We start from the raw sequence: 18,724 nt of genomic DNA on the forward strand, positions 1-18,724 counted from the left end.
AGCTGGACATTCCCGACTAGGACAGCGCAGGGACGGCGTGGGAGGACGCACGCTCGGCCAGAAGATGAAGCAGACGTGTGTTCGACAAGGCACTTACGACTTCAGCATAAGTGCCGACAACCTGAGTCTTCCGTTGAAGCCTACATGCCCAACACAGTAAATCTCGAATAGCCATGGAGCCAGTATTGCCATTCTTCTCGCCACACCCCCACTTTCGGACAGTGCTGGCGCACCGGGCACAAACACTGCAGAGGGGCCCGAATGTGAAAAAGAGTCCAGAACACTGAGGGCTGTGAAGTCCTGGATGAAACAAGGCCTGTATTACATTTTTACTATACCGGTGAAGATTGAGAATTTCACGAATTTGACAAATTCATTAAATTTCTCAAAACAAAGTCATTTCGTGCAGCTTTTTTATAAATGGGCGAGCACCCGGTAAAAAAAAGTCTCAAAAAGAGTCGCCGAGAGACATCTACTCGAACCAGCCTCTCGCGAAATTTTAATACGCAAGATGTGCAACCGATTAATAAAAAGTTAGCAAATGTACCAGCAAACCGCACATTGCTATGAAAGTGTAATTTTATGAAATATTCAAAGGAATTTGCGAAATGAAACAAGAAAGGATGATTCGATTTCAGACCCCCGTAGATTCAAGCACCTTCCATGAGCAGATGTGATCCATGTGAAACTTTTGTAAAGCCCAGAAGATTGATGGTCCTGCCTGCACTCACAGGAGCAGCGTGTGAAGTTTGTGTTTGCCACATTAGTCTGTGTCAAGACCCCGCCCAATGCGTGACTGTTTGAAATTACTATCAGCTGTGTTAGTCCAGCTGGTTGCATTAAAGCAAAACAATACTACAAGTCCCAGAGTGCACTATTTTACTAAATGACATACAAGGCATGGGCACACAGGCCCTTTCAAATGGAACCATAGACCATCCCAATGAAACACGAGTCCTCACGACTGCCCCACGTGAACCTTCACACCACTAGTTCCTGTCACCATTATCGTAAACAGGTGTACTGGCTACTAGTGGAAATCACAATATTTTCTGATATAGCGACATCTCTGCAAAGTCGTTAGGGCCGCAGAAGTGGCAGTCACACTTCAGACATCACCAGTGTGGACTGCACCGGCAGCAAGAGCGCCCTCTGGCGGTGTAAATGTGAAACAGCGCTGCACGTGCATTCAGTGACTTTTCTGAATCTGTGCACGAGGCACCAATCTGAGAGCAACTATTTATTTTCACTAAGACCCTCACACAAGTCACTAAGGCCTCAATGACTAGCACTCTGCAATAGTGTTATTATTTTTCACATCTGATGCATGGTAATACCCTGGGGTTGGTTATTTAACAGATACAAGAAATAAAAACAACTATGACTTTTGACCTCAAAATAGGGCTTAATTTGTAGTTTTTGGGGGTTTACTACTTCAAAATCTACATGTCATCTTATTCACCAGGTCTTTGTCATCCCGTAAATTACAGCGGGTTGTAGGGTTGTATTTAAACTTGTGATCTGTTGGTGAAAAACTCACTAGCCACTGGCACAACTGCTGTGACCCTGGGCGAGGAAAGAATGGCAGACATCATGTAAAGCCAAAAATGTGGCGCAGAAAACAATTTGAGCTAAACTAATGGACTGAGTTTACGCTCATGCGCAATAGTGAACTCAGGTGTGGGATTTCTCAATTAATATCTGTAGTAGTAAATGTATTGTCTGATTAATAAAAATCATCACAAAACAACGCATATTAAATACACATATACATTAAAAATACACCTGTTAAAATTCCTATTCAATTAGTAACTGATTTTTGTTCTCCCTCTGGCAATTTATGTTACTTGAATGTCCTCCATGCTAAACTACGTCATTCTATAACATCCTGGCCTTTATCATCCTATGGAACGTTGACTCCTGTGTTAGTTTACACTATTTTAAACTCAGGACCACAGGTGTAATGCGATTCTGCTGCCACAGTTTCACCTGCGCTCATTTTCTTTTACACCATTTCCATCTATTGTTGGCAGATTTCAACAAAAACATGTTTCTAGCTCAAAGTGACCAAATTAAAAATGCGGCAAGCGTGGTGCCGCACAGTGGAAACCTTTTGGAAAACTGAGCAGGATTTTTTTAGCTGCTGACTGCTGTATTCAGGGTCTAAAATGGCACTGACAGGGTGAAGCAGTTGCCTAGACTGTTGTAAAGTTTGTTAAAATGTCATAGTAGTGAAATGATACTGCTATGTAATGTGCCGCATTCTGCCACATAATTTGCATTTCTTGCAGCATATTTTTGTCGTCCCTCGGCCACGTTCGTGATTTTCTTCGCAGTCTCAGTGGGCTAATGCGCGCGCTACAGTGACTTGTGTTTGACCCCATGGACCAGGCTTTGCCCCCACACGCGTCAGCTCCACCTTTCAGCCTTCTGGAGAAGTGTGAATGCGTACAGCCGAGTTAGGAATACACATCTATCATTTGTCATTAGCGCCGAGAGACCCCCTTCAGTGTGCCCTACGAATAAAATTGCGTTTTTTAATTTGAGTATTATGTAAAGGAGCGAATGTGACGCCTGTTATTTAATAGAGCCTGGAAACGGTAGGGGTGTGACACTAAGCGCTACATGAAACATGTTTTTGTTTAATCTTATGGTATGTACACCTGCTGCTGTTGTACCATTCCCCTTATGCTAGGTTATGTTCCCTTGGCACTATGTGCTAAACATGGCGTGCTTTCCAGGCTGTGTGCTAAGCATGGCATGCTTTCCAGGCTGTGTGCTGAGCATGGCATGCTTCCCAGGCTGTGCTAAGCATGGAATGTTTTCCAAGCTATGTGCTAAGCATGGCGTGCTTACTAGGCTGTGTGCTAAGCATGGCATGCGTTCCAATCTGTGTGCTAAGCATGGCATGCTTTTCAGGCTGTGTGCTAAGCATGGTATGCTTTCCAAGCTGTGCTAAGGAAGCATGGTTTGCTCCCTGTTGCCAGATATCGCCCTCTTCTACCTTTACATACGTTAGAGATGCGCTGCTCCTTTATGGATTTATGTTAGATAGAGAAAGTGACAGAATAGCGGCAAGAAGCCTTCAGAGCTTGGCGCTGCAGCGGGTCCCCGAGCCACGCACCAGAACGCCGCGCACTTACCGCCTCCTCTTCTGGATGATGTCGATGGGGCGGTTGACGGCGCACGGGGACCCGTAGATGTGCCCATTGCAGACTCTCAGAGCCCCGTCTCCTAGCGCCAAGAAGCCGCAGTTTGTGGGCAAACTCATGCTGCCCTTCCGCGTGCGCGCCCCTCCCGAAGCAACGAGGCAACCAATGTTTAAAAACAACAAAACCTCCGGAAGTCGTTCCAAGACCCCGGAGCTCCCCAGGATTCACCCCGTCCTTTGGGGGTCCCGGGTAGGATCCAGACCCAGCTCAGCCGCGGTCCCATCGCAGGGGTGCTGGTGCCAGTCCACGGGGGCGACCCCGGACATTCCGCGGAGAGGGCGCCATCGTCCACGAGGGGCCGGCTCCTGGGGGCCCTTCCCTGCTTCCGAGAGACCCTTTCTCCCAGTAATGCTTGGATCCGGTGGCACGCTGCCTACAGCGCCGCGATGCCCAGCAGCAGTGGCGGGCGGGGTGCCATGCTCGCTCTATTCCTTTGTCTTGACATACCCCCTTATTGTCTTTTACTTTGATTTTCTCTCCCCGATTCCTCCAGCGCTCGACCCTGCTCTCGCGGGCCCTTCTCCTATCTCCAGTTCTGTCCTGGCACAACTGTCTTCGAAGCGCCTGGTGCTCTGTGTCTGCTTCGCAGCGCTCTCCGCGTGGCTTTGCCTCGATGCCTTTCCCACTTGTGTCTTTCGGCAAAGATCATTAAAAGTTTCTATGGGGTGGCCAGCCGTGCCCCCCGCCCCCGGACAGCGGTGAGCGGACAGAGGCAGCGCCCGCGGGCGCACAGTGCCAACCCCACAGCAACAGGACACCACCGGCCCCGGGTGCCGCCGGTGCTCGCCGTGATGTCAGTGTGCGGGGGAGGGGCCGAGCGTGTGCAGGGCTCGGAAATATTCTCTTTAACCCTCTGCGGGACACGGCAGTGCATGCGGAGGGAGCTCGGCCTCCCTGGGGAGGAGGGGGTGGCGCACGCCCCCCACCCCTTGTCTTACACTACACATTGCTGCGGTGCAGGAACCTGAATGTAACAGTGACCTTGGAGTGCCGGCCCTCGCCCCCGCCGAGGTGAGATTTCACAAGTGCATCCGACTCTGGCGTCCTCACGCCCGTCCTCGTGTTGTGGTGCAAAAACCACAACAAACATCACCATGACCGACCCCCTGCTGTAGTGTAAGGGTCATGAATGTGCCAGGGACTGTGTAAACTCGCGACAGACCTTCTGCTGTGGTATAAGAATCATGTATGTGCCAGGGACCGTGTAAACTCGTGACAGACCTTCTGCTGTTGTGTAAGAAACATGTATGTGCAAGGGACCGTGTAAACTCGTGACAAACCTTCTGCTGTGGTATAAGTATCATGTATGTGCCAGTGACCGTGTAAACTCATGACAGAACTTCTGCTGTGGTACAAGAATCATGTATGTGCCAGGGACCGTGTAAACTCGTGACAAACCATGTGCCAGGGACCGTGTAAACTTGGGACAAACCTTCTGCTGTGGTGCAAGAATCATGTATGTGCCAGGGACCATGGAAACTCATGACAGACCGTCTGCTGTGGTGCAAGAATCATGTATGTACCAGGGACCATGTAGTCTCATGACAATCGTTCTGTTGCGGTACAAGAATCATGTATGTGCCAGGGACCGTGTAAACTCGTGACAGACCGTCTGCTGTGGTGCAAGAATCATGTATGTGCCATGGACCGTGTAAACTAGTGACGAACGTTCTGCTGTGGTGCAAGAATCATGTATGTGCCAGGGACCATTAAAAAAAGTGTCCAACTCCCTGCTGTGGTACAAAAATCATACATGCGGAGGAACCATGCAACCTCGTGTCTGATCTACTGTGGTACTAGAATCATATGTGTCAAGAACCCTACAACCTCGTGTCTAGCCCCTGCTGTGCTGCAAGAATCATATATGCACCAGAAACTTGTATCCTTGTGCCTGACCTCCTCCTGTGGTGCGAGAATCATCTATGCACCAGGAACCATGTAACCTTGTATTTTACCCCCTGCTGTGCTGCAAGAATCGTATATGTATCAAGAACCTGGATTATTGTGGCGGACCCCTGCTGTGGTGTAAGAGTTGTACCTCTTCCATGAACCCTGCATTATTATGTCGCTGGGGTGCAGAGATTGTACGATAATGGTGCGCTGCCCCATACTGTGGTGCAGGGATGGACTGATAATGGTGCGTCACCTTATGCTGTAGTACCAGATAGTACAACAATGGTGTGCCACCTCATACTGTGGTACAGGGATAGAATGATTATGGTGCGTCACCTTATGCTGTGGTACAAGGATTGAATGATTATGGTGCATCACCTTATGCTGTGGTACAAGGATTGAATTATAATGGTGCGTCACCTCATGCTGTGGTACAGAGATAGAATGATAATGGTACCTCGCCTCATACTGTCATACAGGGATAGAATGATAATAGTGCATCGCCTTATGCTGTGGTACAGGGATAGAATGATAATGGTGTGTCGCTTCTTGCTGTGGTACAGGGATGGAATGATAATGGTGCATCACTTGATGCTCTGATATTACAATATGGTGTATCGCCTCATGCTGTGGGATAGAATGATAATAGAGTATCACCTTATGCTGTGGTACAGGAATTGAATGATAATGGTGCACCGCCTCATGCTGTGGTACAGGGATAGAATGATAATGGTGCATCACCTCATGCTGTGGTAAAGGTATAGAATGATAATGGTGCATCACCTCATGCTGTGGTACAGAGATCAAATGATAATGGCGAGCCATCTCATGCTGTGGTACAGAGATAGCACGATAATGGTGCGCTGCCTCATGCTGTAGTGCAGGGATCGAATGATAATGGTGCGCTGCCTCATGTTGTGGTGCAGAGATAGTATGACAATGGTGTGCTGCCTCATGCTGTGGTGCAGGGATTGAATGATAATGGTGTGTCACCTTATGCTGTGGTACAAGGATTGAATTATTATGGTGCATCACCTTATGCTGTGGTACAAGGATTGAATGATAATGGTGCATCACCTTATTCTGTGGTACAAGGATTGAATGATAATGGTGCGTCACCTTATGCTGTGGTACAAGGATTGAATGATAATGGCGTGTCACCTCATGCTGCGGTACAGAGATAGAATGATAATGGTGCATCACCTCATGCTGTGGTACAGAGACAGAATGTTAATGGTGAGGCACCTCATGTTGTGGGATAGAAAGATAATGGTACGTCACCTTATGCTGTGGTACAAGGATCGAATGATAATGGTGTGCCGCCTCATGCTGTGGTACAGTGATAGTATGGTAATGGTACATTGCCTCATGCTGTGGTACAGAGATAGAATGATAATGGTGCGTTGCCTCATGCTGTGGTACAGAGATAGAATGATAAAGGTATGTTGGCTCATGCTGTGGTAAGAGATAGAATTATAATGGTGCATCACCTCATGCTGTGGTACAGAGATAGAAGGGCAATGGTGGTTTGGCTCATGCTGTAGTACAGACAATTAATGATTATGGTGCATCACCTCATGCTGTAGTACAGGGATAGAATGATAATGGTGCGTCGCCTCATGCTGTGGTACAGGGATAGAATGATAATGGTGCATCGCCTCATGCTGTGGTACAGAGATAGAATGATAATGGTGCGTCGCCTCATGCTGTTGTACAGGGAAAGAATGATAATGGTGCGTCGCCTCATGCTGGGATACAGGGAGAGAATGATAAAGGTGCGTCGCCTCATGCTGTGGTACAGAGATAGAATGATAATTGTGCGTCGCCTCATGCTGTGGTGCAGGATAGTACAATAATGGTGTGTCAGCTCATGCTGTGGTACAGAGATAGAATGATAATGGTGTGTCACCTCATGTTGTGATGCAGGGATAGAATGATAATGGTGCGTCGCCTCATGCTTTGGTACAGAGATAGAATGATAAGGGTGTGTCGCCTCATGCTTTGGTACAGAGATAGAATAATAATGGCGCATTGCCTCATGCTGTGGTTCAGGGATAGAATGATAATTGTGTGCGGCCTTGTGCTGTGGTTCAGGGATAGAATGTTAATGGTGCGCTGCCTCATGCTGTGATAGCACGATGGTGGTGCATCGTCTCTTCCTGTGGTACAGGATAGTATGATAATGGTGCGCCACCTCATGCTGTGGTACAGGGATAGAATGATAATGGTACACCACCTCATGCTGCGGGATAGAATGATAATGGTGCATCGCCTCATGCTGTGGTACAGGGATAGCATGATAATGATGCGTCACCTGATGCTCTGGTAGTACGATAATGGTGTATCACCTCATGCTGTGGTGCAGAGATAGTACAATAATCGTGCATCGCCTCATGCAATGATAGTACGATAATGTTGCGTGGTCTCTTGCTGTGGTGCAGGATAGTACGATAATGGTGTGTCACCTCATGTTGTGGTGCAGTGATAGTACGATAATGGTCTACTGCCTCATGCTGTGGTGTAGGGATAGTACGATAATTGTGCGTTGCCTTGTGCTGTGGTAGAATAATAATGGTATGCTGCCTCGAGATGTGGTGCAGGGGTAGTACGAATATTGTGCGTCACCTCATGCTGTGATAGTCTGATGATGGAGCATTACCTTATGCTGTGGTACAGGGATAGTACAATAATAGTGCGTCACCTCATGCTGTTGTACAGAGATAGAATGATAATAGTGCATCGCCTCATGCTGTGGTACAGGGATCGAATGATAATGGTGTGTCACCTCATGCTGTGGCACAGGGATAGAATGATAATTGTGCATCGCCTCATGCTGTTGTTCAGGATAGCACGATAATGGTGTGTCGGCTCATGCTGCGGAACAGGGATAGAATAATAGTGTTGCATAGCCTCATGCTGTGGTACAGGTATAGAATGATAATGGTGCGCTGCCTCGTGCTGCGGTACAGGGTTAGAATGATAATGGTGTGTTGCCTCAGGCTGTGATAGTACGATGGTGCAGCACTCATGCTATGGTACAGGGATAGAATGATAATGGTGCATTGCCTCATGCTGTTATACAGGGATGGAATGATAATGGTGTGTTGCCTCATGCTGTGGTACATTGATAGAATGATAATGGTGCATCGCCTTATGCTATGGTACAGGGATAGAATGATAATGGTGCATCGGCTTATGCTGTGGCACAGGGATAGAATGATACTGTTGCATTGCCTCATGCTGTGGTACAGGATAAACAATAATGGTGTGTCGGCTCATGCTGTTGCACAGGGATAGAATGATAATGGTGCGTCGCCTCATGCTGTGGTACAGAGATAGAATGATACTGGTGTGTCGCTCATGCTGTGGTACAGGGATAGAATGATAATGGTGCATCGCCTCATGCTGTGATAGTACAAAAATGGTGCGTCTCCTCATGATGTGGTGCAGGGAAAGTACAATAATGGTGCGTCGCCTCATGCTGTGATAGTGCCATGATGGTGCGTCACCTCATTCTGTGGTGCAGGGATAGTACGATAATGGTGCATCGCCTCATGCTGGGATAGTGTGATTATTGTGCGTCACCTCATGCTTTTGTGCAAGGATAGTATGATAATGGTGCATCGCCCCATGCTGTGGCTCAGAGATAGAATGATAATGGTGTGTCGCCTCATGCTGTGCCACAGGGATAGAATGATAATTGTGCATTGCCTCATGCTGTGGTACAGAGATAGAAAGATAATGGTACATTGCCTCATGCTGTGACAGTACGATAATAGTGTGTCGCCTCAGGCTGCGACAGTACCATGATGGTGTGTCGTCTCATGCTGTAGTACAGGGATAGAATGATAATGGTGCGTCGCCTCATGCTGGGATAGTGCGATGATTGTATGTCACCTCATGCTGTGGTACAGGGGCAGTACAATAATGGTGCGTCTCCTCATGCTGTGGTGCAGCGATAGTACAATAATGGTGCGTCTCCTCATTCAGTGGTGCTGGGATAGTCCAATAATGGTGCGTTGCCTCATGCTGTAATAGTACGATGATTGTGTGTCACCTCATACTGTGGTGCAGGGACAGAACATTAATGGTGTGTCACCTCATGCTGTGGTGCAGGGATAGTACGATAATGGTCTACTGACTCATGCTGTGGCATAGGGATAGTACGATAATGGTGCGTCGCCTTGTGCTGTGATAGAATGATAATGGTATACTGCCTCGAGATGTGGTGCAGGGATAGTACGAAAATGGTGTGTCGCCTCATGCTGTGATAGTACAATGATGATGCGTCACCTCATGCTGTGGTGCAGGGATAGTGCAATAATGGTGTATCGCCTCATGCTGTGGGACACGGATAGTACAATAACAGTGCGTCTCCTCATACTGTGGTGTAGGGATAGTACAATACTGATGCATCTCCTCATGCTGTGGTGCAGGGATAGTACAATAATGGTGCATCACCTCATACTGTGATGGTATGATGATGGTGCATCATCTCATACTGTGGTGTAGGGATAGTACAATAATGGTGCGTCCCCTCATGCTGTGATAGTAGGATGATGGTGCGTCGTCTCATGCTGTGGTGCAGGGATAGTACAATAATGGTGCGTCACCTCATGCTGTGATAGTATGATGATGGTGCGTCACCTCATTCTCTGATAGTATGATCATTGTGCGTCACCTCATGCTGTGATAGTATGATGATGGTGCGTCACCTTGTGCTGTGGGGCAGAAGGAAGAGTGCTTGGAAACACAGTGCATGGTGCCAGTCTCAGCTGTGGTCGATGTGCAAGTACCTCCAGATCATGCAAGTGAGGGAGGGGTTCCAGTTTTGGGGATACAGGACATGGTCTATGCTTCTTTGGACCCCTGTGTATCCGACCGGAAAGATCCCTGGTACAAAACTGAAGTAGGGGTCCAGGATGGGGTGTCTAGTGACGATTGCCTGGGACTGACTGTAGAATGTGGTTGTTCAAGGGTGGTAGGGGACTTCAGCACGTTGATATGGTTGTCACCTTAGTATATCACTTTAGGGGGTCATACCAGTGGGTCAGACATAACATTTATGCCGATAACCAGGGCCCCTTGAATAAAGTGACAGAAAATGCCGAATTATGCAGCAGGGTTGACTAAATTATGCAGGACGAAAAGGCAAATTATGCGGCATAATGTGGCACATTTTCTGATAGTATTACTTCCTTTTTCATGTAATTTTTACATTTGATAACACTCTTGGCATAACACTCTGGGCATAGGCTGCACCTCATTGGTACCAGTTTAACACCGTTAAGCGTAAAGCGCTTCAATCTCTTGTCAGGGGTAGTAAGTGCTATATAAATACAATTACACTTAAATATAGCAATAAGAAACAGAAAGGTTAGCAGACAACATTTAAAAGGGCCTTCCACCGTGCTGCAACATGTGTCACTGCATTTTTAATAACTTTTGAACCATTTGAGCTAGAAACAATTATTTTGGTTAAAATCTGCAGATAATGCAGTAGAGGATGGATTACGCGGAAAATGCGGGAACTCCATATTTATGCGAACACGCTTGCACAGTCACGTAATTCCAGTAGCTCCGCCCATAACTGACAAAGGTGCTGGGCCAGAGTAACGCTTATACCAAATTTTTCCACAAAAAGTAAATATATTTATTCATGGAGTTAATGTCAGTTGATTTGGTAAACTTCATGTCAGTCTTGGGTTCTCTTGTCAGGATAAACTTTAACAGGTATAATGAGGTTGTGAAAGTTACCCAGTGTTTTTGTAAAGAAACGGGGCCCATGCCTTTGAAAATAAGCGGTGGTCCACGGCCCTTGTACCGGGATGACACGTCCCTCTGTCGGACGCCCTTCAGAGGGAAGGAGGTCTCTTTAAAAGGGACAGGTACCCAATTCATCACACCTGGTGAATAGGCACTATACATGGTGAGCTGGAATAGGTTACCAGCTTACTTGTGAAGACAACGAGGCTCCATTTTAATAAGTGGTTAATTTATAATACAATAAGTACTAAGGATTTCGTCAGGATGACACAGCAGCTCTCACCATCTATTCCCCTGCCAGCGCTGCCAATGAAAGTACCAACACAACTAGTAACCATCACACTCCTCCAAGCGTGACCAGTCAGACTGTTCCAGGCCCTCAAAGCTATAAGAATGGCTTGGGTGACAAGTACTAGTGATTGTTAATGCATGTTAAATTAATAAGCAGCTGTTGTACTTGGACCCAAATTTGGCAGACAGCACCACCATGTGGCAGACTGTCACAAGCGCTGGTGCTAAGAATTAAGTGCCGGTACTGAGCGCTGGAAAAAACCAGCTCAAATAAAGCACTGATTTTAATCCTCCCCAGGACATGGGAGATGGCTGCAGATTAGAAATTCTTGCTTTTCGGGTACAGGGGTGGGGTGCGCAGGGCAGTTGAGGCAGAGCAGGGCATCTGAAGTCCCTTTTGACATGTCCCCGCCCCCTGCCAACGCCAAGCCTCTTCTATAAGAGACAAATGGCACAAGCGCATAACCAAAATGTTGGAGACACACACAGACAGTCACTAACAAAGATAGGCACACAGCCTAAACACATGGACGCACACGCACTTAAATGAACCCAGACACAGAGGTACACAGACACGCACACAGATGCACACACTCACGCACATACGAATGTGAACACACACATACACACATCACAGAAAGTTGGAACTTGCGTGCCCACCCCTCCTAAGTGTAGTTTGAGGGCAAGCGTGGAGAGTACAGAGAAAGGGACTGTACAGAGGTATGGCGAGAGAGGCGATATGGGGTAAACAGTAGGAGGAGGTAGCAGCGTGAGGAGGCAATGAGGCGGAAGAAGAGAGAGGAGGCAATGAAGAGGTAGCAGTAAGAGGAGGCGATGAGCAGGGAGAGGAGGCAATGGGATCAACAACACGAGGATAACAATGATTAGTAAATGAGGTCATACTCAACGTCATTGGAATTATGCGGCTAGTGAGGGCTAATTTACGTGGCAGGGTTGACTAAATTATGCAGCAAGAAAAGGCAAATGATGCGAGGTAATGCGGTACATTTTGAGTTAGAATTATCTAATTTTTTGGGGCATTTTTACACATTCTGGGGAATGGTCTCACCTCATTGGTGTCACTTTGGCAGCCAAATACAGGAATAAGCAACATGAAGGTGACAGTCAACCTTTGCAAAGGGCCTTAAACGACATTTTTTGCCGCATTTGAATTACAAACAGAGATTTTTCTGCTGAAATCAGCAGATTACGCATCTGATGATGGATTATGTGGCAAATGCATGGTGCCACAGCTGCAAAAATCGCATAATTCCAGTGGCCCTGGCCGCACTGCCAGGGAGCGAGCACGTGGTAAACGTGAAAGGATGGAATGGGGTCAGTAATGGGGTTTGGGGTACATTAATGGATGGAGGCAAGATAAATCATACAGCCAAAAAGAAAGGGGGGTGGGATCAGAATACAGAGCACTAGGAGGAGTGGGGACCAGTCAGGAGAGAGCATGGAGGTGAACAGTGAGAAGGAGCACGACAGGACACACCACAGGGGGAAAGACGGTGGAGGATGAACAGACTCGTGTGAAAATACCCTTAAGACCTCACGCAGCAGAGAGGTCTCGGGGGGGGGGGGGGCTGCACGCCAGCCAGATTGTTTCTACAGCTGCAGATGGAGAACTGGGAAAGGTTCAAGGAGATGATTACAGAAAGGAGCCAGAGGCTGCAAAACAAAAGTAATAAAGCTCATCACCTCTTATATTATTGTCTCTTTATTCAATTCCCAATAAGATCCTTTCTGAGTTGCTCTTATGACGGTGTGCTGTCTGCGTCTGTCACCCGCATGTCCGCTGTCAGATTACAAGCCTCAGAAAGACATTCACACATAGTAGCCCTTAAGGAACATGTTTCTCTGCCATTATTGCTTGTTTCATAACATTCGTTAATCGCCCCCTAAAGCCCCGGGGTCTTGTAATTCAATTACTTTATTGAATCCGGACTGTAAATTGACTTTTAAGAATAGCACATGAAGATTTTTGGAGAAAAACAGATTTGTTTTATCAAACAAATACCCTTGATATATTTTTCAATATAGCAGCCAATGATATTTCCTCTCCTTGTAAGCTCCAGTGCTTAAAAACATACACTTAGCATGATATCGCTGGGCTTACTCTGAGCGGTTTTAAAATTAAATGGGATTAACATCGATTTGAAGATCATCAGCAAAAGCATAGGTTTAAAACAAAATTTAATACAGGGTATTAGTGGTTATAGATGGCCCACTCTTTTTATAGTATTTTTATGGAAGTATGCTTTGTGCAAAGTTATTAGCATCCACCAATAATGAGATAGAATACAGAAACACCGCCGACAAGAGGGTAACTCTCTACAGTTGTTTTGACTCTTGTAATGGAACAATCCATTAGAGAGGACTGTCTTGGAAGAATTCTTAGTAGTAATGATGGAAGAGGTGGCAGTTTTTAGTCTACTATAAATGGAGGCCAGTCAGAGGTGTGGTCACTGAATTAGTTGTGAATTCACTCTATCTTAGAATGAATGCATCCAATAAGTGTCCAGATGAAAACTTACGGTCCAAAGTCGTGCTCCCAAATACTAGGGGGGTTTATAAGCTGCCATATATTACATGAGGTACTTCATCACGTTCTGTTTTTTAGTATTAATGGAACAACTTTATAAAGGTTGCACAATTAAGTTTATTCATGCATTGTCAATTTCACAGTAATGTAAATTCAGAAAGCGTTGCTTAGATTTCACCCCTCAAATATTAACTTTATTTAGACCTACATCATGAGCAGTGACAACAATATTATACAATAAGAGATTTTAATAAAATCTTGCCCCTCCTCTTAATTAGGAAATTCCATATTGCCATAATGCTTTTAAGAAGAATGCATTTTGTGTAAGAGGTCCTATTGTGCAATATGTTATGTGCTTTAGCAACCAGCTGTAAGACATGGCCTCTTGCTTGCTATACACACACACTATGCCCCTACCAATACCAGCTCACAAACCGGTCCATTCTGATCAAGCAGAATTTTTTTTATTTCTTACTTCCCTCGAAGAATTACAAATAACTAAATGCGACTTACTCCTACCCTCCCAAATCAATTTATTATTTTGTAAAAGGACATTCAGGCACAGTTGCACATGGAGTAATAAACAGACTGCAGTAAGACAACCTTCTACGCCCTAAGATCTTTCAGTGATCATTAAAATGTAACCTACATTTACCTGTAGTCTGTTGCCATTCTTCAAATTTGTATAGAATAAAGCTTTCATTGATATCTGCGAAGATTTTCTCTCACAAATCGCTCATAATTCTCTTGAAATAAATGATTACTTCCATTAGATGACAACGATTCCTGCAGGTAGGCTTCCTTTTAAAAACCTGGACTTTTTTTGTCTCTTTATGTTGTTTTGAGAAAAGCAAAGATTACTAACATTCATCTAACCTCATTGTCATAAGTAAAATTGTTTTAAAGTTAACGCGAGACAAAATGGAACATTCCTTTTCAGAGCGAGTACGCACGAGGAATTATCTGCCAGTCTGAGACCGAAAATTGCATCGAGGGGTCAACGAAGAATTGGATGAAACGAAGAATTGGATGAAACGTTGTGATGTACGGGGTCAGGAAAACAACGAGGATCCGTGTGATATTGGTATGATACCAGAATATACCGTTTGTAATATCCTCCAACCAAAATATTGACTATCGCAGTATTATGAATGTAAATATATGTACAGGAAGGTATAGATGTAATGCTCTTAACTACACATACATGTATGTTGACTGTATGTCTTAAATGTACATAGCGGAAGAGCTAAGAATAGGACATCTTTACTTACCATTATGTTCTTCTCTTCACAACATTTTGGGAGTCAATATTTTGGAGATAATTGGCAGGTGATATTTTGATGATGAATATTTTGACATACAAACTGCACAATTTTGCTTGTATGATAAAAACTTTGCACACCTTTACACACGAGGAAACAACTATCTGCAAATATTTCAATAGACTGAACTATATGAATTTTCTTCCAGGTTGACCTTGGAGATTTTTTGTATTGGATGACAAGTGCAGGGGTTTTGATTGGGTGATCAGTGTAACATACAGCTCAGAATGGACGATGGCCCAGTAAACTTTGGAATGTTATTTCTTTCATTAGCGCCGGGACGCCCCCTTGCTGGGGCAGCTGTCGCGCTTTACAAGCTAAGATAACATAACATAACATTTCTCAAAATAGCGCAAGAACAAAATATAGGACCATTTTCAGAACGAATCTTCATCTACAGGAACTCGTTTCATCACACTGAATACGTTTTGTGTCAACTGTTTGTCCACTTATGTTCGAGACTACGCCTAATCTTGTTTTGGAAGAAAAACATACAGAACATCGATTTGCTATAATTGTGCTGGTGCAAGACATTCTTTTAATTTGTAAACAAAAAAAGCTTATAAAAATATATAGAAAGAAACCTGTTTGCCACTTATTTTATATTGTAGGATTTTTTGTCTTTAAGTATATACTGTATGGATTACTACTGTGTCGATTGTTTGCTGTTGGAGCACTTCTATGTAGCATGTTGGATCATTCATCCCATTTTTGGTGCCCCAAACTGAAACTTCTAGAAACTGAAGTCAGACAGAGGCAGGAGCTTACACTGGAGAGTAAGGACCTGTTACAGACGGTGCTTCTGAACAGAAACTATCATCAAAGACCGCAATGAGGAACACAGGAACAGGGCAAACGCTGTGCCGCGGAACACCCGAAACTGTTAAATACTGTGCTGCCGACAAAGGATCCGGACAAAGACAATGTTACCGAATAGAGGACCCAGTCGCGAGCTAGCGGTTTGCGAATTTTGCATATTTTGCTTTTGCGTAATTGTTATTTTTTGAAACATTATGCAAAATTACCCGTAATTACGCTAAATTTGAATACATCATTTAATATATATTTTAGAATGAAATGCACCCTCGTGTCAATTTGTAACACAAGGACACAGAGTGCACTCAAAAAATATTGTGAAAAATACAATTTATGCAAACAACTGTCACTGGAGGCCTGGGCGATTGGCATTGCGCTCGTTCTCCTGTGTTATAATTTTTTGCAATGAACAATGGCTTAATTATGCAACATTGTGTAAAGTTGGTGTATAATTCCTGAAATTATGCTAATTACACCAGCATTATCTAATTTTTACCCACGCCTAACAAAAAATGTGCTGACGAACTGCTTTTTAAAATACGGAAGCCAGTAAACGACTGCGCTGCTGAACATAGAATCTGGTCAAAGAATGCACTGTTGAACCCAGTTGAACTGCACAGCTCAACATAGGATCCACCCAAAGGGTGCATTGCTCAACATAGGATCCACCCAAAGGCTGCACTGCTCAACATAGGATCCACCCAAAGGCTGCGCTGCTCAACATATGGATCAACCATAATGCTGCACTGCTCAACATAGGATCCACCCAAAGGCTGCGCTGCTCAACATAGGATCCACCCAAAGGCTGCTCTGCTCAACATAGGATCCACCCAAAGGTTGCACTGCTCAACATAGGATCCACCCAAAGGCTGCGCTGCTCAACATATGGATCAACCATAATGCTGCTCTGCTCAACATAGGATCCACCCAAAGGCTGCACTGCTCAACATAGGATCCACCCAAAGGCTGCGCTGCTCAACATATGGATCAACCATAATGCTGCTCTGCTCAACATAGGATCCACCCAAAGGCTGCGCTGCTCAACATAGGATCCACCCAAAGGCTGCTCTGCTCAACATAGGATCCACCCAAAGGCTGCACTGCTCAACATAGGATCCACCCAAAGGCTGCGCTGCTCAACATATGGATCAACCATAATGCTGCGCTGCTCAACATAGGATCCACCCAAAGGCTGCGCTGCTCAACATAAGGATCAACCAAAAGGCTGCACTGCTCAACATAGGATCCACCCTAAAGGGTGCGCTGCTCAACATAGGATCCACCCAAAGGCCGCGCTGCTCAACATAGGATCCACCCAAAGGCTGCGCTGCTCAACATAAGGATCAACCAAAAGGCTGCACTGCTCAACATAGGATCCACCCTAAAGGGTGCGCTGCTCAACGTAGGATCCACCCAAAGGCTGCGCTGCTCAACATAGGATCCACCCAAAGGCTGTGCAGCTCAACATAGGATCCACCCAAAGGCTGCGCTGCTCAACATAGGATCCACCCAAAGGCTGTGCTGCTCAACATAGGATCCACCCAAAGGCTGCGCTGCTCAACATATGGATCAACCATAATGCTGCGCTGCTCAACATAGGATCCACCCAAAGGCCGCGCTGCTCAACATAGGATCCACCCAAAGGCTGCGCTGCTCAACATAAGGATCAACCAAAAGGCTGCACTGCTCAACATAGGATCCACCCTAAAGGGTGCGCTGCTCAACGTAGGATCCACCCAAAGGCTGCGCTGCTCAACATAGGATCCCCCCCAAAGGCTGCCCTGCTCAACATAGGATTCACCCAAAGGCTGCACTGCTCAACATAGGATCCACAAAAAGGCTGCGCTGCTCAACATAGGATCCACTCAAAGGCTGCGCTGCTCAACATAGGATCCACCCAAAGGCTGTGCTGCTGAACATGAGATCTGGTTGAAGACTGCACTGCTCAACATAGGATCCAGTCAAAGAGTACACGTCTGGACATAAGGACCAGTCAGACTGCTCTCTGAACATATGATGAAGTTAAAACTCACTGCTGGGCAGGATGCCCTTGTTTTTCTCATTTCTGTACAGCGCTTTGATACCCGTATGGGTCTTGTTCGCACTTTATAAAACTTTTCAAATAAATAAAAAATAAATACAAAGAACGCAAAGTATAAAATGGGAGAAACCCAAATGTTGCCCAACAACCATATAAGATAGACAGCTCCTTCCTACCTGACGAATAAATTCCAAAAGCCTCCCCTTGTTTGCCATATTCTTTTTGTCAACTCAAGGGTAACTAATCACCCCAGGAGTCACTCTTACCATATAGATGTGCAGGCGCCTTTCCACCTGTGGGGCAGCCTTCGGATCTCGAAACGAGACCCTTCGGAAAGACCCAGGGATCCATCATACTCAGATAGACATACTTCACATAAACACTCTCAGATATGCTGAATTGAAGAATGTGCATTTATACCGAACCCAATGAAACAAACAATGCACCATTCACAATAGCCATCTACAAATGGCACGTAGCTTGCCATGCTGATCGTACTACGGAATATCGTATATAGGAACATTGTGGTATCGGAATATTGAGGAACAAAACAGAGAAATGTAAGTGCATATAGAGGAAGTATAGATTTACTATTCATAACTCCACTTCTAGGCACCTTGAACACACACACACACAAACATATACATCTATTACCTACTGGCGGTCGCCAGTAGGTAGTTATAGTTAGGACCTATTTTCCATAGGAAATCCGCAACATTCTATTTGGAATAACGTTGGCGCCGATTGACGAATCTTCGCAAAATTTTCCAAACTTTTGGCCAGCTCCGGTTCGCTCCTATCCTGAAAATTTCACGGTGATTCGTCAAGCGGGGGC

The 18,724-nt window shown here is 45.5% G+C and overlaps 1 protein-coding gene and 1 long non-coding RNA gene across 11 annotated transcripts in view; one reads left to right on the top strand and one right to left on the bottom strand.

The window, feature by feature from the left end:
* Nucleotides 1-18,724, bottom strand: part of PDE4C (phosphodiesterase 4C) — an 895,999-nt gene that overhangs the window by 176,424 nt on the left and 700,851 nt on the right. The window contains exon 1 of one of the 8 annotated variants that reach the window (XM_085638151.1): nt 3,660-3,787. The exons of 6 other annotated variants lie outside the window; for them this stretch is intronic. Coding sequence is in view for 1 of the 2 variants with exons in the window: in XM_085638149.1 (XP_085494275.1) it covers nt 3,144-3,271 (128 nt within the window). In the remaining variant the exon portion in view is untranslated. Of the gene's footprint in view, nt 1-3,143; nt 3,496-3,659; nt 3,788-18,724 lie in introns of those variants that run through there. One more of the 8 variants, XM_085638149.1, reaches the window with a different exon arrangement.
* The window catches only part of LOC146772335 (uncharacterized), a 544,470-nt gene continuing 529,731 nt past the window's right edge, over nt 3,986-18,724 (top strand). The window contains exons 1-3 of one of the 3 annotated variants that reach the window (XR_014972129.1): nt 4,047-4,223; nt 14,651-14,794; nt 15,181-15,596. This is a non-coding gene — a long non-coding RNA (uncharacterized LOC146772335). Of the gene's footprint in view, nt 4,224-14,650; nt 14,795-15,180; nt 15,597-18,724 lie in introns of those variants that run through there. The other 2 variants (XR_014972127.1, XR_014972128.1) reach the window with 2 other exon arrangements.

This window comes from Triturus cristatus, chromosome 12 (assembly GCF_964204655.1).
Source record: "Triturus cristatus chromosome 12, aTriCri1.1, whole genome shotgun sequence".
NCBI lineage: Eukaryota > Metazoa > Chordata > Amphibia > Caudata > Salamandridae > Triturus > Triturus cristatus.